Below are 22,976 nucleotides of genomic sequence, written 5' to 3'. Positions count from 1 at the left end.
TTTTGGGCTAAATTTAATAAAAGCTACTTGGTACAAGAACCTTTAACACATTTAAAAGGGTTTAAAATGTCATAGACAATTAAATCTTACTCCTGTTGCGCATGTTCAAATGAATGATCATTGTACGTTGTTTCTAAATTCACAACTTAGCCTTTTTTTTTTCAGGCAATTTCCCAGACCAAAAATGTATTAAAAGTAAAATGAAATGCCAACAGACTGAGTTATTATAGACAGAATTTCATTTGTTGTACAATTAGAAAGATGTGATGACAGAACATTATTTATTCAAGTAAAAAGAATATTTTTACAGTGTTCAAAAAGCGAAATCCATCCTCCTTGTCTTTTAGAATCTCACGTACAACACTGGTCAAAAGATGCTCATGAGGAAAGTCTGTTGGCACATCCATGAAGATCTCAGTGAGCACGTGAGGCAGTGGACATCTAATTTTTAGATGCACGAACTCATTATCCCTGTTATGGCCTCTTATGCCACGGGACACATGGCCCATCAGAAATCACTGAAAGGCACTTCTTTCTGTTAGTACTTCTGATAGGTGGACAGAAATCATGGCCATGTGACATGCTGAATCTTCTTTTTCACTTCAGGTGACTTCAGCTCCTGCATCAAGAGAGAAAAAAAAAAAAAAATAACACAATAATGAATCTTATAACCATGACTGCATACATTCAGTGAGAATTCTGTTATCATAGAAGCATGAAAATATTTTTGTTATGCACATAAATTTGACTGTCACAGCAGGTGAATATGGGGTGCTTATGTAAATTACTGAATCATTTCTGTGTCAGCATCAGAATTTTACTTTCTGTAATACTCAAACAATCCTGTCTGGACATAACAGCCACATTGTGGTGAATCACTGAGACTTGATAGTAAAGCTAAAATACAAAAAAATTATCGAAGCTAATTATTTGCTTTGTTTAGACTATTTAACTACACACGGTCTAACAAACGATCGAACTCTGTCTAACAATCAGCCCTGGCGGAGGCGGAACAAGACAGATGAAGCAGAGGAGCCTCGTTCACAACCCAACAGCTTTAAACCAGAACTGTTGGATGTTTACGAGAAATAAAGTCAGAATTGCGTAGAATTCTTGTATGTGATTTCAGCAATAAAATGTACATTTTTCTAAAAAGGAAACAAATGACTTGCTCATTTTAAGAGACCCGTCTTATTTCCTCTTGTATATTATGTATTGCTCTTTATAAAGATAAAGTACTTCTTATCCGATTACTCAAAACATCGATAGCCACAGCCCTTCTTGATAGTAAGTTCTTTTATCAAAATGAATATAAACATTAGCTCAACATGCTTCCACATGACTGGCTGGGAAGATAAATGCATGAATGAGCAGTTGTACGTATGTTCTTAATAAAGTGGCCAGCACGTGCAGGTGTCTAGGTTGTGATTATTACATTGTCTTTTTATAGATAACCAAATACTGTCTGACAATACTGTAATACTGACAATGTAATACTTGTAAGTGGAACTGGTTTACAAAATGCCATTAGTGAATGTACTCACAGGACTTTCGGGCCCTCCTGAGCTTGTTGCGCCTCGCTTTAGCTTTGTGCTCATGCAGTTGGACTGCACTGAAGATGGAGCTGAGGGACTATTCAGGCTGCCGTTTCCTGTAGGGCTCCTGGAACCTCCTGCTGAAGCCTGGGAGGAAGGCGAGTTTGAGGAGGAGCTGGAGAGTTTACGTATAGGGTTACTGAGTTTGATGCTGGAAGGTGGGGACTTTAAGCGATCTGTAGCTGGTAAATCATCTGTTCTCTTTAGTTTAATGCTGCCAGTTTTGGTGGAGCTGCCATCAAACACGATCATGTGCCGCTTCCTGCCACTATCTACGCTTGAGCTGCAACAAAGGTATAAATAAGGTTAGTTATTAAATGGAAATACAGGAAAGGCTTATACAAAGATTCACTTGAAGAAAAAAGATTCTGGGTTTGGTCACCTGTGTGCTGTGGTCAAGCTCCGGTGTGGACTTGTCTTCTCCACTCTTCTACCCCACCTGGTATTGGGGAGTTCTCTCTGTGGGAGTGGGATAACATGCTGGATATACAACTCAGTGAGGTGGTCAGGGCCTCCACTGTCATCTGTCTTTATCTTTTTCTGCAAAGGGAATATCCAAATGTTTAACCTGAATATCTTGTAGACACTGTATGTATTGTACTGGTTGACATAATAGGGATGTAACACTGTTTAAAAAGAAAATGCTTCAAAACAAATTCAGCAATCTGTGATCATATTCACTGGAAGGTAGAGAAAAGTAATGTACCAATCTGATGCTGAATATCCTATTTACACCAATACTAGCTGGACATACTGACTAAATATCAGGTCCAATTTCAGCTTGTTCTTTCTGATCAACTGGTATATTTTAGTTTGAATGTGTCTATGGTGTGGTTATAAACAATATGTGGTTATAAATATTATGTAACTATAAATGTGGCTATGATGTGGATATCAATGTGGTTTTGTTGGCGATACAGATATCACAAAAAAGCCTTAAAGCATGCAAACCTCTGGAGGAGAAAACAGGAATAAATATTTTTGACATAACACCATCCAACAGTCACAAACACCTAATAAATCACTTACATCACAGCCAATGACTACAATTTTGAATAATTAAATGTCAGAACAAAGCAGGAAATCACATTTCCTCCATTGACAATCACAATCAACTTGGGCAATCAATTCAGAAACATGTAGTGTTGGAAATATTCTGTTATTGTCATTATCGGTTTTACACTTACACACACACACTATACACTATACATAACTGGGGGCGTGTCTGTAACAGCTGCAACCATAAGCATGAACTCTGACATTAGACAAACCGGTAACCGTCATAGTGCATTCTTTACGGCTAAAAGTTGTTGACACCGCGAGCGAGCCGCGCGCGCACACACACACACACACACACACACACACACACACACACACACACACACACACAAACGTCTGCTTAAATTAACGAGCTCACAATAGATTATAAAGTCGCTGACCACTTGCTAGTGTTGTTTATGACAGATAGGTCGAGGTGATCTGTGGCTCAGTGACAGCTCAGCGCTCTGTTGGAGATGTGTACACTTTTATCTAACCTCGTGTAAAACAAGTTTGAGGAAATCCCGAGATAGAAGTTCCGGATGAAGCAACAGGTCGGTTTCTGAAGCGTCTCCACCAGAATTCTTCATTTTCTGCCCCCGTCTATTGCTGCAGAAAGCCATGTTCCCCTTCCGGTGAAACGCGGAAGTGGCGCCTTATTTTTTGCTTTTATGATTATTAGCCATGGATTTGGCGTGCGCCTCCTACTGGCCTGGTTGAAAATCACTACCAATCTGAAGTTTGTTGATTATGAATATTATCATATATATATATATATATATATATATATATATATATATATATATATATATATATATATATATATATATAAGAGAGGTGTGTGCTGCGTAGAGATGACTATAAGAAACTCTTCTATGGAAAGATACAAAAGATAAAATATGAAGATCAAAATCTTTTAATTTATTGTGAGGGTTTTCTGTTTTACAATGTGCCAATAATTATGACCATGATTTAAAAGTAACTAAAATGAGTATTACAATAAAATGTGCATAAATCGCTTTTGCTGCAGTTGTACTGATCCACATTCTAAAATACTTACTGAGTAAAAAAAGATCATAACCATACAAGTAAGTCACAAACCTGATAAGTTTACTGACTGTTTGTTTAGACTTTTAAAACATTACAGAGCTCTTGACTAATATCTGTAATATCACGAGTATGAAAAAGTAACATTAAATGCAGACAGCCTTTCAAAATATAGTTATATAGAAATTAGTAATATAGAAAGAGCAGCTCAGGAAGTTTTATACACACACACACACACACACACACACACACACACACACACACACACACACACACACACATTTTTATGCCCATTGCTGGCTTAATTTGTATTTGTTGAATATTTTTGTACTCAATGCATTTTTCTTTTTTAGTGATTTCTGTTTCAGCATGCCTTCTGTAAAAAAATAAACAAATGGTTATATGTTCACAATCTAAATGGCATTTTGAGAACTGTGTCTTCACATATAACTTTTTTTTCATTACACACTTAATCATGAGGCACTGCAGCATTATTGCATTATTTTATTGCTGTATTTCCACTCAGATGACACAATTTACAAGAAGTGATTTATTTGGTATTATTGATAGGGTTTTAAATGGTTGTGTGGTTAAGATTCTTTCTAAACATTTCTTTAAAATAAAACTGTGGCTTCTCATTATTTGTTTTGGTTGTACATGTTTTTCAGTATTAGATCAAATAGAAAACTGGTGGTTTGTTTGTTAATAAGTATGGCTTTTGTTTTTGTTTGTTTAACTTAAATGCACAGATTTAAAAATCACCACCAGTAACTATAACCCATGCAATAACTGGTATCTGTGCTGCTGAAATAAACATTTCTCATTGTATCCCATGCAGGTGATAGTCAGGGATTGTAATTAATATGTTTCTAATGGACTGTAACCAAAAATGAAAAGTGTTACCATGTTTCATGTTGCAAATTCAAATACTAAACTGCAGACTGGGACTCACTGCTGCAGATATAAATATTGCTGGGTCTTATACGCCTATGATTTCTCCCAGGGATTTTGGGACAGAGTCTGCAAGTTTTGGGGATAAAATCTAAACAGGCTTCACGAAATTTGCGGATCCTCCAGCAGTAGATGACAGGGTTAAATACAGCCTTCAGGTAACTGAGCCACAGAGCCCCTATGCTGACTGGATAAAATGCTGGACTGACATAGAAGCGGTGGCTGAAAACGGCCAACAGGCTTACCACTGTATGAGGCAGCCAGCACACAGAAAATCCAATGAAGAGGATGAGGATGGTGGTGAAGGCTCTGGTTTTAAAGCTCATGTCCACGTTGACCTGTGGTGGGCGTTGCAGACCCGTAAGTCCCAGCTTAAGACCCACATTGTCTTCTGCAACGTGGGTGTGGATGCGCAACGCATTTCTCCGCACTGTGTTCAAAATGCACATGTAGGAATACAGCATGACACTAAATGGAACAAAGAACACTGCCACTGCTAGCAGCACCATGTAACCCCGTTCTGCCAGTGACTCACTATATCCCAGGATACACTGGGGCACTCTTTCCACGATAATACCTGTCCTCCAGCTTACAATTGATGGAAGTGCCACGCAGAAGGACAGAGCCCAGGAGGCTGCAATCAGAACTTTGGCACGATGTGGTGTTAACTTGTCCTGCCGCTGCACGATAATAAGAAAGCGATCCACGCTGATGATGAGCAGGATGGAGACGCCTTCCAGAACAAAGAACCAGTAAAGCATGACAGAGGCTCGGCAGAACCCTACTCTGAAACTCCAGTCAGTGGAGGCCACAGTCACAGCAGTGAAAGGCATACACAGCAGAGAAAGCATAATGTCTGAGAAGGCTAGCGTGGCTAGAAGCAGATTGATAGCTGATCGCATTGCTGGCTTCTGATAGACGATCAAACACACTATTGAATTGCCCAAGAAACCAATGGTGATCATGAATATCATGATGGTGGCCAAGGCCACCCTTATCACAACAGGAATCAAACTAGTCTGAACCTCCTGCATCTCTGGTTCTGCGGGTCCAAGCAAGCCACATTGTTCCACAGAGCTGGCATTACAGTCAGACATGGCAGATATTCCAAACTAATATCAGTCCATGTTAGTAAAGTCAATGCTAATCCTTGCTATCATCCACTGCTCAGTCCATGCCATTGGCAATCTAGAATGAAAATAACCAATAGACAAAGATATATGACATTAATACAACTATGCATTTATATAATCATGTAAATCATTCGAGGAAGCAGGTCCTTAATATGTAATATTTATATATTATAATATTTTTTATTATATAATATATATTTTAAATAATTATTATTACATTTAACTGATTCCGTATGATAAGGCATGGGTTAAAGGACAATTTTTAGAAAGTGATTATGGACATGATCTGTTTACATAACATTGATTTGACTCTGGACTTTAATTTTTAATTTTATAATAATTTTTTTATCTGCAAATTATAAACATACTTCATGTGGATTGTAATCATTGATTGGGTGGCCTTTGATAAAGTCCCAGGGACCAAAGGTTAAAAAAGATTTATGGGAACATGGTCTTATTACAGCGTAATTACATTAAGCTGAAAAACCTTAATGTTATATTAATAGAAGTAAATTCTTTAAATGTAGTGGCTCCTTTTTTTTTCCCATTTAAATTTAAATAAAAACTTACAGTGGGGGAAATTATAATTTGATCCCCTCCTGATTTTGTAAGTTTACCCCTTAGAAAGAAATGAACAGTCTAGAATGTTTATGGTAGGTTTATTTGAACAGAGAGAGACAGTGTTCTGGCCGAGGGCAGGAGGTTCTCATCCCAGATTCTACAGTACATGGCCCTGCTCATGTGGTGAAGTCTTCCTGCACCCTTAACAGAGAAAAAGCCCCAAAGCAGAATGTTTCCTCTGCTATGTTTGACAGTGGGGATGGTGTTCTTGGGGTCATATTCAGCATTTCTCTACTTCCAAACATGGCGAGTCGAGTTGATGCCAGAGAGCTCAATTTTGTTCTCATCTGACCACATTCACATCACATTCTCCCAGGCCTTCCCACCATTCAGGTGTTCATTGGCAAACTTGAGACAGGCCTGTTCGTGTGCATTCTTAAGCAGAGAGACCTTGGTGTGTTACCTTGTATTTCTTTAATTTTTGAATTATCGTGCCAATAGTGCTTTTTCTCACCAAGGTTCTTGCTGATGGTTTTGTAGCCTATTCCAGCCTTGAGCAGGTCTACATTCTTGTCCCAGACGTCCTTTGACAGCTCTTCGGTCTTGCCCATGGTGGTGGAGAGGTTTGAATGTAAGAGGTTTATTCTGTAACAGGTGTCTTTTATATACATAATGAGTTGATATTAGGGAGGGGACTAATTTGGGTGAGTGAGAGTCAAACTTCTAACTGGTTGGTAGGGGATCAAATACTTATTTCACTTAATCAAATACAAATTAATTTATATAATATGATTTTTTTCCTTCTTTATATTCTTTCTCTCTCTGTTAAAATAAAACTACCATAAAAATTTGAGACGGTTTATTTCTTTGTAAGGGGGTACATTTACAAAATCAGCAGGATCAAATTATTATTTCTCCCACTGTGTTTTGGTAAGAACCATTGCCTTGTAAAACCTGTTCTTGATGAAACAGTTTATTGAACAATTGTCATGGGAACATTATCCCTAAAAATTTTGCTAGAAGTAATAAGATGACAGAAGCAAATACTTAAATAGAAAATGTTAACTCATTCCACCATCGTGTATCTTTTAGCTTCATTCTTACAAAATTGAAAAGTTACACAAATCTATATGCAACATAAAAAATGTATGTTACATTTGACCAAGTAATTTTATTTTTACAACTATTATAAGTGATTTGTATGAAAACAGGATGTAATGCATGCCTGAATCTACTAACAGACTGCAACACACTTAATATAAAATAAAAATACTTTATGCACACTCACCCAAGTGATACTATGCCATGGTTACCATAAGAACAGGAACGGTGTATAATGCTATGGGAAAAAAAGAGAATTCAGAATCCATTTCTCATACACTAACACATTCTCACTCCCAACTCGCGACATATGGACGCGTTCATCAGGATCCCTTAGCGTCACTTTTTGACAACCTGGGTATCCTTTTGCATCATTTTACCTTTGGCATCATTTAAAACTGCGTAACTTTTTAATGTAGTTACGGGTGAAGTCCGTGGGATTCCCCGGACATAAAACAATGATGCCAAAAGAGTACCCAGTGCATTAAAAAATGGCGGCAAACGATCCTGACGAGCCCATCCATATGTGACGAGTTTAGAGTGAGAACATGTTTCATACACAAATAGTCTACTACCCTAAAAATATCTAAATATACCTGTAGACAGAGAATTAAGCAGAGGCTAGCATATTATTTTTCTGTTGTTTCTGAGGCCTTCAACTTTTGGTATCGCCTGTAGCAATTTCAGGATCTCTTAAAACTTCTTTTGTTTTTCTTTTTGTTCTTCAAACTTCCAACAAATACACAGAAACATCATGAGAGTTATGCAAGGTCATTGATGTCATTAGCTTGGATGATAATATCCAAGGGAAATATCAGAGGGAAAGTTAATGGATACACATTATAAAGCTCAGTCAAGATCAAATGTAGCATGCAATAGCTTTTTTTTTTTTAAGAATAGCTCATAGCAGGACAACTACTTTATTACATATCTGCACTTCTAATAGGTTAGAACTTTCAGTCCTATTAATGTAGTCCAATATTTTCTAAACACTTATTTCATTGCTTGCTATTGCTGACAATTCATTTGTCTACTGCAATTACTTTTTTAAGCACTTAAATTTCTTGACTACAGCTGCTTTGTTTATTGATATATGTACATCTTTGTTATATTTAGTAATCTACAGATTAACTGATCTGTTCACATACATCAATAGTATAGTGTATAATTATTGTTCTGCCACCTATGCAAGTTGCAATGGTTCAAAATAGTGTTAAACCTGTAAATTCTTTCTTCGCATATCCCAGAAAGCTGGGCTCAGAGTGCAGGGTCAGCCATGGAGTAGAGAGGGTTAAGGGACTTATTCAAGGGCCCGATAGTGGAAACTTGGTAGTTATGAGGCTAGAATCCCCAACCATCCCAAAGCCCATCCCAAAGCCTTAACCATTGAGCTACCACTTCCTCCTATGGCCAGATCCTAGAAATTCACAGGTAGACGTGATTTGTATGCACACAAATAGGTCGAGTCCACTTGATTACATTATTTAGAAATGGAACTTTAATCACTGCTGCATTACGTTATCAACTTGTTGCTTAGGTACCGGAGATAACGCTGGATGTGTGTCTAAAGAGACCCACAGTATAATTGTATTACTGATCAAAAAATCAGGAAAAGAAGCTGAACATGTTTTTTTTCATTGTATGCATGCACAAGGCTTGTGTCTTCTTTAAAATGAGAGGACATTTACTTTTAAGCACACTAAAGCTCCAGCATGCGTAGGGTATCACTTGTATCACTAGTTATTTATTTTACCGACCAGGACTGTCCATGACTAAATAGCCACACCATCGTACACAAAGGACGAATGGGAACGCATAGCTTAAAACTATACCACTATGGTTTTACAACAGCATGGTGTGGTAAACCAGTACAGTTGATTTAAGTGCACGCGTTTGCTTTTTTTTCTAAAGACGTACACGCGCCGATCAAAACACAAGCGTGGTTTCTGTGTGTCGCTCGTTAGGCAGAATGAAAGCTACATATAATTGTCATCTCTTGCGTTTATTTTCTTTTAGATCAATCCATGCATTGATCTGCATGGAACCTGGTGCACTCCAGCATACTGTGTAAGACGCCATAGAAAACACCGACATGGTTTTAGAAAGGCTCGAGCCTGCACGCGCTTAAGCATCTCACATTACACTTATTTATGCAAAGTAATAAAATATACAATACCTCCTTAAGAGTGTAAATCGTCGTCTTTAACCTTTACCTACCTGTTTATCTACAGCATATACAGCCAAACACACAGACAAATCTCTCTCTCTCTCTCTCTCTCTCTCTCTCTCTCTCTCATGATCCGCTCGTGAATCAGAGCTCCATCAGTCTAACACCTGTCCTTTCTCCCAATCCATAAAAGTGTTATTGCTGTGGGGGAAAAATAAGAGCCGCCTCTACAGGCTGGCAATGCGGAACGCCTGGCAACCAATCAATCAGTCAGCCAATCGACAAATCAATATGCACTTAGAAAGAAATCTTCCGACAGCCTGCTTTACCCAGACCCATCACTCAAACTGAAGAATATTGTATAACTAATTCCTATGAAATGGCAGGTGTGGGGCCCACCACCCTTCACTCTTAATGTGAATAAACAAGTGCATCTCACGCTTTATGGCAGTGGGGAACGTGACCCATTGGACGATCAACTGATGGTTGTCACTAAGGAAACCTTTCAGTCTCCATCCTGTCCATGAAACTGACAGCAGCACACTTTGTACTTTCTGACGTCACGTTGTGACACACCAGGACCCACACAGCATGATTCACACGCACGCACGCACGCACGCACAGACACACACACACGCTCACACATACAAGCCCCATGATCATGCTTTCAAGTTTAAAAATAAAAATCTATCGCAAGTTTTAAATATGAATATTATGGGATTTAAATACAAACCCAAACCCAGTACCAAACAGTATACTTTCAAAGACACTAATACTATTCAATTAGATGTAGACAGCTGTATGAAAGGACTGAAGACAGAATTCAGGGATGTTTAAAAAAAAATTAAATTAATATTAAGGATGCAGTGTGCTTCCATAACTGAATTCCTTTCACTGCAGGTAGATCGAATGTAAATAAATGCATACATACAAACAAGTAAACAAAAAATGATAAAAAAAAATATTAATATGAATAAATAAATAAATAAATAAATAAATAAATAAATAAATAAATAAATAATCATGTCTAATTGATAAATGTTTTCACAAGTGGACTCTGGTTAAGTTGTAGAAACATCTCAGCAATGATCATAATAGGAGACACCTGAGCTAATTTTTAATAAAATGAATGAATTACGCCATGTGGTACTACAATGCAAAGACTAAATGTGTGAATGTAAACACTCATTTTGTTCTATGGATTAAAAGTATTTAAAACAGAATATTAGTATTATAATAACAGTACAGTTAAATGACTAATTGCATTCTTTAGGTAGGACTCTATGTATGTGTTCTCATTAAACAAAACTTTTAGAAATGTCTGTACCAGCTCTTTTCTTTTTTCCTTCTGAAATTCCCTAAACCAACCCGTGCAGTAGCAAAATCTGACACAAATATTTGTATCTGATATGGTTTTATTTTTTATTATTATTTATTTTTTGGGGGAAAACTATGTGAATGGGCACTATGAAGAGTCAAACACTTTATATAAACATATTATATACAAAACATTTAATACTGTTCTGTACATCAATTTATTATCAGCTTATTATATTAATAGATACTTATTAGTCTAATCAGTTTATTACTTAATCAAGATAGTAAGTTATAAAACGCTGCCATTATGCTCCTGACCAGAAGATGGCCATATTGTCAAAGTAAAATTCATGTCTCTTTAATACGGTACTTTACATTCTCAGATGAAATGGCATTTGGTTATTTATGGTTAATACGGAGATCTCAAATCAATACACAGCACGTTTCAACAAAGTATTTTTTTTTAGTTCCAGCAAAATTAGACAAGTGAGCATACATTACTGATGAAGGTACTGAAGGTATTTGATACGACTGAATGTAATCCTGGAATTGTCCTAAGATTGAAAACCTTAACATATTTTGTAGTCTGTGAAATAATTGTACAGAAGAACGTTAAAGATTGACTGTTGAATTAAGCATAACAGATAAGAATTAAATATCCCATTATGGGTACAGATGATTAAGGACACAACAGGGACATACAGTATATGTACAACCCATTGTATAATACATGCAATGTTAAAAATAGGATATAAAAAATTAAAAGGCCAGAGGTGCAAATAACAGATAAATATGGTTCTAAAGAGGTTTGTGACACAGTGGTGTGGTGACTTTACCGTCTGTCCATCCGTCCATCCAAATTGCTCTAAAACTCTGTCTCCTCCAATATCAACCATTTCAGAGGGAGAGGTAGAGATAGAAAAGCAATTAGCCAAAGCTTTCCTCTTTATCTGTATTATTATTATTATTATTATTATTATTATTACTGCTGTTCTTGTACTTGTTTTCTAAGCAGGGTAGTTACATTAAGATAAAAATGGCTTTCACCACCTAGCTGTGGCCTTAAAAGCAGCACTGCAGTTACTACAGAATACATCACAACACATAAAATAGATAATTACACTTAATTTCACTGGCTGGTGTGCTGTCTGTTTTCCTCCAAGGCATCTAAATTTTACTGAGTCCATGTTTCAAGAGTCCCATCATCATCATTCTACTTATAAAATTGCTATAAAAAACATACAGTACATCAGTGACAAAGTGACAATGAATTCAGAACTGTTGCCTTCACATCTAAGGCCCTCTCATTCTTTTTCATCATAAATTATACTTATCATCACAGATTTGCTGAGAATAAACCCAAAATAAGAGTCAATCTAATTCATCAAAAGCTGAAGCCTCCTAACACCAAACCTTCTGAAACGTCAGTTCAGAATGTTATACAGGAAACCTAATTAAATGGTGTTCATGCAGTTCTGTTCCCTTACTATCACTATATAATAATACAGACTGATAATATTTGAACCAAGTGTGACCAAGGCCTTTAATTTAATCAGATAACTGCTTCAATCAGTGTATCAGAAGAAGGTCCACAAAGATGACCCCTTTCACCCAGCACACCTCCTTTTTCAATGTTGTTCCTCTGGAAGTAATAATAAATGCAGTACAATTTATTAAAATATAATATTCTAAAAATATACATCATTTTGCAATATACATATTTTACCAATATACATCAGAAAATATTGTGCTGCATGTTTATAAAATGTTTTTTTTTTTTTTGTTCAACGTAATATACTGTTTTCACAGTAAATCTATAGAAGCATACTTAGCATTAGACATAGATAGATAGATAGATAGATAGATAGATAGATAGATAGATAGATAGATAGATAGATAGATAGATAGATAGATAGATAGATAGATAGACAGACAGATAGACAGACAGACAGACAGACAGACAGACAGACAGATAGACAGATAGATAGATAGATAGATAGATAGATAGATAGATAGATAGATAGATAGATAGATAGATAGATAGATAGATAGATAGATAGATAGATAGATAAAATTGTAGTCTTAACTCACGATTCACACATGTAATAGTAATGAATTTGGGTTAACACGTTGAAACCTTCTCCAGATCTGTGCATTGCATCAATCCTGTCTCTAAACTCTGTAGGCACTTCCTTTGTCTAATTAATTAATTAATTATGTCTAATTGATAAATGTTTTCACAAGTGGACTCTGATTAAGTTGTAGAAACATCTCAGCAATGATCATGAGTAATAGGAGAAATAAAATGTGCATGTGATATTTCAGGGTTTTTTTTAATCTGAAAAAATTACAGACATTTCTAGAATTCAGTTTTTATTTATTTATTGGGTCATTAAGGGCTATTGAGTGTAGATTAATGAGAAAAAAAATCTATTTGAAGTATTGTGTATTAAAACAAATTTGAAAAAAGTGAAGGGGGTATGAAAACTTTTTAAATATACTGTATATAGGCATTTTTGTGGCCATTTATCTATTAAGTAAAGGGCCCTCGTGCATTAAAAAAAAAAAAAAAAAGTTTCACAAGCAAAATGTTTAATATGGTATTACAAATAATCTCAAATGATTTGTAATTGTTTGAAACATTGATGTTCCAGCTCTTATTTAAAAAAAAACATGCAGCAACTGGTCTGCCAGAGACTACTATGTGTTTTGAATGATGCTGACCACAACCGTGCTTCAGTATTTGACAACTTGGGCATGAGAATGGATGCCCATGGATGCCTGTCCAACATTGAACTGCTCATAATGTCACCTGCTGATTTAAACATTTGGCTTCATCTTTGCCATCATGTATCTGGCAGCGCCATGCTTTCTAGAGTCACTTTCATTTAGGCACACCAGCTCCTAACGAGTCTATTCATTAAGAGTCAGTAGGTAGAGGGAATAAATGACTGGTGGCAATGAGAAATCGAAACAAATCAGTGGGCCAGATCAATTAGGGGTGATATTACTGCTCTGTAAATGAATGGATGATTAGAGGCTGATAACAGAATTCATGCTGATTCCTGTTAACTCTAATACACCATTCAATAGATGCAGGCAGTGTGAGCCCAGATTACAGTATGATGATGGCACAAAATACCTTTTTTTTTACACTGTCTTTAAAATCTTTTACAAGCTTTTTTTTTTTTTACCTTTTGCTAAATCCTTTAAGTGTACGTTTAGATAAGATAAAAGCTATATTCCTAAACATTTTTTTAAATCTAAGAATACTTAAACTGCTACTAAAGTATTGTCTGGCAATTAGTGCATGTTTTACAACATTCTCAAAGCCATTATAAACCTTTGAATATTTAGCATGTAATATTTGGAAATTTGGATGGAAGCAACTTGCAAAAATGTACACTCAAGGTCTCGGAAATAAGTGTGCTATGTAACATTATACCATTATTTTATACAACAACACTAATAAAATCTGATTTCTTTAAAGGTGTTTATTAATGTTTTATAACAGCACAGCTAAGACAATGAGGCCATCTGTAATTCTGATTGCAAGTTCAAAGTAATGCACTAATTCAAATATATTACATTACCAGACACAAATGGTGTAAGCATGAGATTTAAAAAATGTGTTGTTATTTAACAAATGAAAATGTAAGTAGGAAGACATTAATTCCCATTTACTCTATTGAAGGTTTCTCAAACGTCAGGACTTGTAATGGTCAAGCTTTTGCTATTTAAACCAGTGCTCATTCAATGTCTCATTTAATTCGCAAGCAATGTTTATTTTTTATAATTAAGAGGAAGAAAAAATGGATAATGAGGAAACAACTTTAAACCTGTTGTAATTGATATCAAGAACTACACAGTTTGTTTTGCAAATGATTAACAACATTGAAAAAAAACCAGCATATTATACATTAATAAATTCAAAATTTTAATTGCTGGCAACTGATTTTGTATTAGAAGAATAAGAAGAATAAGAACAAGAACATGCTGTTGTTTTTATTACACACTCCTGAAAGAAGTGTCTAGACACACTCATCAGACTCAAATATTGTTTGATTACTAGAAAAAATGTGCATAAGGGAAAACCTCTTGCTAGTTGTAGCTGTTCAAATAAACAAAGATCACCATTCTTTGGATGGTCCCTCTGTTCTCATCAACAGAATAACCAATCAACAGCATTACACTAGTGACCTGCTAATTCTAAATGTTATTATCATGGTTAATATTGAATTACTGGATGATGAAGATGGATGATATATGTTGGATGATAGTCGTGGAGGACACAATAAAAGGAAGTAAAGCGAGCTTGTGTGCATTTTGTTAAGCTTTATATATACTGTAAGTATATACAAAACTACTGTAAGTTCTAGGTATTGTACATTTTACATCATTTGTTGATTTTACATTTAATAACAATGTACAAATAAAATACCTCACTTGAATGCAGGCATTTGCTTAAAACAGAAAAAGTCAAACTGCTTAACTAACTAACTATTTTGATGGAATTAATAATAAAGAACTTAGAAGCACATAAACCTCCTGTAGAAATATATTAGATAAGTATGCCATGCAACTGCATTGTTATCATGAAAAAAAAAGCAAATCTACTCTTATTAACAGAATTACTGGATTTGTGCCTTGTATCCCATGAGTTTAAAGGGTAGATATGTCTAATTCTTTTTGCTAGTACAGAAAGGCTTCTGCTGTGAATCACTGGGGTAGTACGAGTAGTTATTCCCTTCAATGGGCACTGCTCTCTTATTTTCTAATAGCTTTAGCAGCCAGTGGCATGGATAATAAGATTGCACTGAACACCAATGTCATGCCTAAATGTGATTTATCCCTTATGGACTCAACTATAAACTCAGACACAGACAGAGTATTGTAAAGAGCTTAAAAAATGTGCATGATTTAGCCAGGCCTTTACAAATGAACATTAGAAATTGTCATAAAAAGTCAACAATATATGACATTATCTCTCGTCCAACAAATTGTAATGCATTTCACACAGTAACAGTACCTCTAATGACAAACCAGTCCATGTTAAATGCTAAAACAAACAACAACAAAAAAGATCAAATACAGGCACAAATATTTTGATAGGATTCATTAAAATGTAATGGATATTCCAACGATGAGAGGAGGGTCATGTGGATGTGATCTTTCCTGTCTTCTCATTCTGGCTGTAAAAGCTTAAGGACTGATAAGCAAAACAAAATGATATAACGCAGTGCTCTCTGTGTTCCTGCTGCATACACATGCCAAATGTAATCATACACCAAAGTTCTGGAGTGGCTTACAATTATCCCCGCTGTTGCAATTCCATTAATTGAAATTAACAAGGTCATTATAAAATGTAGTTGTGTTACGTAACTTGCGATATCATATGTGTTACGGCCATATTTGAGCCTCAAAATAGTTGAATGGACCCGAAGTATGTTTATCTCAGACATCTATCATTTACATATTTAACACTGATCTGCCTTACAAGTCACAGAGGGCAATGAGGTTAGAAGGTGGGAACAGTTTAGCTGTCAGTACGCTTTAGCTGGACTATGGTTCACAGCAACCTCAATCAGGTTAATCAGTGTTTGTTTCCTGTGGACCTCCAAGCCTGGTTTTACAATGTGGCAATAATTAACAGTGCACACAGGATAGCAGCAATGAATATGCCAAATGTATTTCTGTGTGTATGTGTTTGTGTGTATGTATTTCTCTCTCTCTCTCTCTCTCTCTCTCTCTCTCTCTTTGTGTGTGTGTGTGTGTGTGTGTGTGTGTGTGTGTGTGTGTGTGTGTGTGTGTGTGTGTGTGTGTGTGTGAGAGATCAGTATAGTTTACATGGTGTTCTAGTTTAGCTCTTAGTGTAAGTGAATGGTACATTTATTTTTATGTGTGGGATTATATATGTCCATCCAAAAACTGTATTATCCTAAACATGTTTTTTTTCCACTGAGAATTAAAAGAAAAACATTACTGTAATGGCAGAGCCTAAATAACAGGATTAGCACATATACACAGATACACACAATAACCATTTAGTCTTCATCACTTCTGCACAAGGTTTGGAGAACAATTACTGGCAATTAAACAACTGCCAGTTACATAGAGAGATAATTATGTCCTTGGTGTATTGCACCAATTAACTACTTTTATTTCAACCTCCAAACTATCTGATTTGCAAAGTGTGGCTCGTTTCGAGCAGCTTAAACAACAGGAATTCTTGCACTTGTCCCTTTTTAAATGGAGATAAGGGGATATGATAGCATGGAAACTGAAAAGTGTCCTCTTGCCTGTGAAAGGATTCTGTTGATTTTTTTTTTCAACTGTGCCATTTTGTTTTTGTCTAATTATCATGATTATGTTGTTCCAGGAAAATACTGTCAGTGAGGTGACATTTGGAGTCTGACATCTGAATAGGTACCTTTATTTTTCACATCCTGTTTAAGGGCATCTGATCTGATTTGAAATCCATTTTGTCAGGTTTTACATCTCTGTATTCTATTTCAATAGGATAAGGTGTAGGTGATTTCCTGTTCTCTCAGAACAACATGATTGTGGGAGATATGTCGTGTCTGTTTAAGCTGTAAACAGAGATGTGTGCTTGCTTCTCTGGTTGTCCCTGTTATGATTTCAATAAAAGGCTGACTCCACTCTCGGAAATATTTGTTCAAATCCAACAGTATTGACACTTTTTAAGATGTGATGTTATGTTCAAGTTATTATTTGTCTTCAGTAGGCATGAGATGCTTGCATGATGCCAATTCTAGTTTTTGTATCCCCTCTGGGGCATAATGCCTAACTCCAAATACCTGTGTCCAAATGTCAGTAATCTATTAAACCACAGCCGATAGACTATTTCCTCTCTGCCTCAAATCCACTAGTTAATGTGATAACCACAGCAGGGGCTAGAGAACCTTTCACCTCATTCTTTGCTTCTTTGCCTTTTATTACTCTTTTTCTTTTGTCTTTCCTTTCCACATACAGTATCTTGCAAGTCAACATGTATGCATGTTACCAAAAGTGTTTACTTGAGTTTAAAGTCTAATCACAGTATGAATCGGGTAAAATATATTATTTATTGCTCAGTGATGTTACTCAAACATTTTATCAATTTTATCTTATATTTACTTATTAGTGAAACTAAACCTTACTGTATGCAAATTGAATGTGGGTTTTTTTTGTTTATTTTATTTTATGGGTTTTTTTTTTTTTTTGCACACACTCTCAACAGTTCCAGGGACTGATCAGAAGCACTGATGCGTTCGAAAGCTTCGAAATACAGGGCATGCTGTGACATGCTGTCACCTTGGCAGTCACAGTGCTGGGGTGAGATGCCCGCTGGGTCTGATGGGCCCTTCCAGGCTTCGTGCCATGATTTTATGGCAGGTGCTTGACACTGGTCGCATGACCATTGACAAGTGCTGTTTCTATAATTTCACTAGACCTGTCCAGTCACAGGAACATAAACACCAGGATTTCTGGATTAATATTCCCAAAATTCCCACACAGTCAAATCATATACACATGTATAAATGGCGTGGAAAATGTAAACATTTGTAGATATATGCTTTCTAATAAGCCACGTATATATATATATATATATATTTCAGTTGTCTTCCATTCGATTCTATAGTAATTATGACAGTCTATCCAGACTGCCAACACACAAAAGACAGAGTTTGTATCGAAGCAGTAACAAGACAAGATGCGTTTACTTTATTCATATACCCGAGGATAAGAGCACTCATTTTTGCAGTCGATATGTCCAAAAGATGGCGCTAAATAAAAGCATTAAAAGCAATAGTTTTCTATACTATTGGTATAGAACAAAATGAATAAATATTGCTTTCCAAATGCTCTCTTGTGTTTATTACATTTTTGATATAATTAAGTATATAATATCATGTAGAACAGTGGACTGGCTTTGAACGGGTACGAGCCTAACTTTACCTCAAACTCTAAATCTAACTCTATATTTAGCTCTAAAGCTAAACCTAAATCTAACCCTACATCTAATTCTAAATCTAACTCTACATCTAAACCTACACCTATACATCTAAATCTACATTTAACTTTAAAAATAACTTTAAATCTCTTTTCCCATCTAACTCTAAATCTAACTCTACATTAAAATCCACATTTAACTGTAAATCTAACTCTACATTTAAATCTAAATCTAACTCTAATCCAAGCCATGAAGTTTTAGGTGTGACTTAAAAATTGTTTCTATTTATAGATCCTGATTTAAGAGAAACAACAAAAAAATATTCTTCAATTACTACAACAGCAAAGAAAGGTAACTGTATATTATTATTATTATTATTATTATTATTATTATTATTATTATTATTATTATTATTATCGCTGTTGTTTCTGTTCCCAACAGCAATAATAATAATAATAATAATAATAATAATAATAATAATAATAATAAAAATAATATCACATTCAAGTCAGTTCTGTGTATGTGTGTGTGTGTGTGTGTGTGTGTGATGTAGCATTGCCGCCGCGCCAAATTTGAGCACAGGTTGAATTCCGTTGCCACGCAACCGGTGTGTATTAAATCATCCGCAAAATTTAAATGAATGTGCGTGTGTGTGTGTGTGTGTGTGTGTGTGTGTGTGTGTGTGTGCGCGTGTGTGTGCGTGTGTGTGTGTGTGTGTCTGTGTGTCTGTGTGTGTGTGTGTGTGTGTGTGTGTTTGAGAGAGAGAGAGAGAGAGAGAGAGAGATGAATAGTCAATCGCAAACAAAAGTTCTTAAAGAAGACAAAAAAACTGAGGGAAGCCACTGCGGGAGTTCAGCCGACAGACTGGGGCACCTGAAAGCGTGCACTGCCTCCTATATACATACTGACTTTAACAGGGAATAAAATAAAAACTAAATAGGAGGAAATGCGGAATGGAGAGTCGAGGGGTTCACTGGTGTACGTGTCTGCACCAACAGGAAGGCCGTGATTTAAAATAAGGCCTATTTAGACGTGATCCTAGTGCGCGCTTTCACACTGCAATCTGATAGAAGGATGTGGGTCCTCTTGCACTCAGTAGGCTACGTGGCAGGCATACGGATTTACACGCACGCGCGCACGCACGCACGCACAAACAGAGAGAGAGAGAGAGAGAGAGAGAGAGAGAGAGAGAGAGGTTCACTCCTGCAGCAGAACAGCTCTGAAGTTACATCACCTCGCTTTGATTCTTTAGGCGCAGTAACCTGGCTATTAGATTCTCACACGGCCAGTGAACACGCAAAAAGACTTCAGTTTGTAGTTAAAACAACAACGACATGTCATTATTCCGTCACCGTGTCGCCTTGCCGTGTTGTGACGCTGACAAAAATATTGCACGCGTAATTACCGTCACGACTCCTTCTAATCCGTCTGCATTATCGCTGAATAGTGAACAAATATCACTCAGTTATTAAATGAGGCTGAATAATAAATGTTGTGCATGTGATATATGACGAAAAAAAAAATCAATTAGACCACAACTGGAAGTAACACGCTGCCTACATGGAGCCTGTTACTGAAATGCTACTGATAAAGTGGGAGATTAACTAAATAAAATAGATCGGCATTTATTATCCCCGACAAATAACCGAATAAATTCGGATGTGCTGGTAATTAAAGAATAAATTAAATTTAGCTTGCGATCGCTTTAAAACGTTGATTGTCACGCGTTCACATTTACTCTTAAACTTCTGTGAGCATTACAACAAATTATAATAAAAGCTAAATATTCGTGTCAAAACGATACATTTCGACAATGTCAATAATACTATTAAATAGTGTGTATATATAATGTTTGCAAACTGAAAAATTATGACACTAAAAATCAAATAAATGTTTAATGTTTAATTGCCCTATACATATAGCTTTCAATTGTTTTAAAATAAATGGATCGAGATTGCTAATAAACATAAGCCGAATTAAAAGTAATGAAATAATTTGCATAATTTACAAACACTAGGTATTTTTTTCGCACTTTGCATATATATATATATATATATATATATATATATATATATATATATATATATATATATATATATATCTCCATTTTTAATTACATTCAGACGACCCCCATGCTCTGTATAAAGGCCAAGGCTCGATATGGAGAACATTTTCAAATAGATGTCTATTGTAGAAAAAAAAGCCTCATCGATTTCCATAGTTTCCAACAAACAAATTAAAAATAAAAAAAAAACACAGCGTGTGTTAAATTTATCAAATTTATTGTTCTCAATCACCTCTGACTGGATCAATACTGAACTTAAATAACAATCACAGGGAAAAGAATTGTCAGCCTATCAGATTTATCAATGTGCTGTTCTGTAGGCAAATTTTAATAACCATTGTGTCAGCCTACTAACTGTATAGATTTCGGGAATGAAAGCAGGAGAGGAAAAGGGTACACATGAAATGCTACTTCTAGAAGAGAAAGGTCACATCTCGCAACATTTCGGGGAACTTTGTCAAATACTCCAAAAGGTGTGATTCCAGTAAAAAATATAAAGCAAGTTGATCACCACTGAGAATTCATTTAGTGAAATTTATACAGACTCATCAAAAATGGGCCAAAATCTACTGCGTGGAAATAGCAGTAAAGAAAAGGGATCAAGTGCACAATTATTCAGCCAAACCAAAAAAGTGTCCACAAAGAGGACGAATAAGTGCATTTTAAAATCCTGTTCATGTGTGAAAACTATTCACAGAAGTCCGGTCCACGAAAGAAAATCTATGAAATAGAAAATAGTTTGTAACACATCAAATCTTCGAAAAAAAGAGATGTTTCTGGTGAGGAATCTCGCCAGAAAAAAAAAAACATTATTTCGTTGAAACGAATAATATAATTCCTCAGTTTGGGAAAGGCGACGCCGCAGTTCATTTCATTTGGTGGTTGTGTTCAAGTTCCTGCCAGTCATTTCTCTCATGTCTCTCGAGGGCGATCCATAAACATCTGTTTGGGTTTTTTATTTTGCTTGTTTGTTTTATTGTTTTGTTTTGATTTGTTATGCTTGTGCTGTTAATGCACCAAAATGAGCTGGCGATATGAGCTCGAAGTTGTGTCCACCTGGTCGTCGGTTTCATCTTTCAAACTTGCATCTTTTAAGCAATCTACCACAAAGCTCTCCTGAAACACAGAGCAGAGACAGTCATTTAAAGTTAGGGAACATATTCGGAGTCATCAGGCAGAATTTAAAGAAGATTTTTTTTGTTTTTGTTTATGCACATTATGTGCTAACGTGTAAAATCTTATATACTGCCATTTAAATTGGTGTGGAGTTTTTTTCTTTTTGGTAATGTTCGTCCAGTTAACTCAAGTGTGTATTGGGAAAATCAGTTCTATGTCTCAGTGAACATACGTTTGCAGTCCATGGACGGGGGCGGTGTGTCTGCACTCACGTTGACGACCTGAGAGTACACGTCCTCTGGCGTCTGGCCTACACCAGGCGGTGTCATCCTCTTCTCCTTCTGTCTCCGGTTGCAGAACCAAACACGAACCACTTCCTTTTCCAGCTGCAGACTGTCCGCCAATGTGGTGATCTCCTGCGCCGAAGGTTTGGGGCATTTGAGGAAGTGACTCTCCAAGGCCCCTTTGACGCTCACCTCGATGGAGGTGCGCTTCTTGCGCTTGCGGCCCTGCGCCGCTATTTTGTCGATGCTTGTAGGGCTGCCGGTGCTCGAGTCGGCTTCCTCCAGCCACTTGTTCAGCAGCGGCTTGAGCTTGCACATGTTCTTGAAACTGAGCTGCAGCGCCTCGAACCTGCAGATGGTGGTCTGCGAGAAAACGTTACCGTAGAGCGTGCCGAGGGCCAAGCCGACATCGGCCTGCGTGAAGCCGAGCTTGATGCGACGTTGCTTGAACTGCTTGGCGAACTGCTCGAGGTCGTCGGAAGTCGGCGTGTCCTCGTCAGAGTGCGAGTCGTGGCTGTTCACGCCGCCGTGGTGCTGCGCGTGAGGATGGTGCGCGTGTTGCTGCTGCTGCTGCTGATGGGGGTGGTGGTGAGGATGATGATGGTGGTGGTGATGATGGTGGCTGCCGTGGTCCATTTCGGGCGAAT

At 36.6% G+C, this 22,976-nt stretch overlaps 3 protein-coding genes across 6 annotated transcripts in view; all 3 read right to left on the bottom strand.

Annotated features, from left to right (window-relative positions):
* Positions 1-221: 221 nt before the first annotated feature.
* Positions 222-3,346, bottom strand: c3h2orf49 (chromosome 3 C2orf49 homolog). The gene is made up of 4 exons (XM_046845564.1): positions 3,131-3,346; positions 1,978-2,135; positions 1,545-1,878; positions 222-619 (listed from the first exon to the last, which is right to left on the bottom strand). The coding sequence occupies exons 1-4, from the start codon at positions 3,254-3,256 to the stop codon at positions 566-568; spliced, it is 672 nt and encodes a 223-aa protein (XP_046701520.1). The 5' UTR covers positions 3,257-3,346; the 3' UTR covers positions 222-565.
* Positions 3,347-4,008: 662 nt separating this feature from the next.
* The window catches only part of gpr45 (G protein-coupled receptor 45), a 60,606-nt gene continuing 41,638 nt past the window's right edge, over positions 4,009-22,976 (bottom strand). Inside the window, exons 1-4 of one of the 4 annotated variants that reach the window (XM_046845267.1) lie at positions 9,603-9,870; positions 8,023-8,155; positions 7,614-7,664; positions 4,009-5,819 (exon numbers count right to left, since the gene is read on the bottom strand). In XM_046845267.1, coding sequence (XP_046701223.1) covers positions 4,610-5,728 — 1,119 coding nt within the window. In that variant the 5' untranslated portion in view covers positions 5,729-5,819; positions 7,614-7,664; positions 8,023-8,155; positions 9,603-9,870 and the 3' untranslated portion in view covers positions 4,009-4,609. Of the gene's footprint in view, positions 5,820-7,613; positions 7,665-8,022; positions 8,156-9,602; positions 9,871-22,976 lie in introns of those variants that run through there. The other 3 variants (XM_046845268.1, XM_046845266.1, XM_046845265.1) reach the window with 3 other exon arrangements.
* Positions 21,130-22,976, bottom strand: part of pou3f3a (POU class 3 homeobox 3a) — a 43,521-nt gene continuing 41,674 nt past the window's right edge. The window contains exons 4-5 of the mRNA XM_046845263.1: positions 22,318-22,976; positions 21,130-22,045 (exon numbers count right to left, since the gene is read on the bottom strand). The exon at positions 22,318-22,976 is cut by the window's right edge and continues 1,398 nt beyond it. Coding sequence (XP_046701219.1) covers positions 21,938-22,045; positions 22,318-22,976 — 767 coding nt within the window. The 3' untranslated portion in view covers positions 21,130-21,937. The remainder of the gene's footprint in view (positions 22,046-22,317) is intronic.

This window comes from Silurus meridionalis, chromosome 3, assembly GCF_014805685.1.
Source record: "Silurus meridionalis isolate SWU-2019-XX chromosome 3, ASM1480568v1, whole genome shotgun sequence".
NCBI lineage: Eukaryota > Metazoa > Chordata > Actinopteri > Siluriformes > Siluridae > Silurus > Silurus meridionalis.
This window is presented reverse-complemented; position numbering and strand designations above follow the sequence as displayed.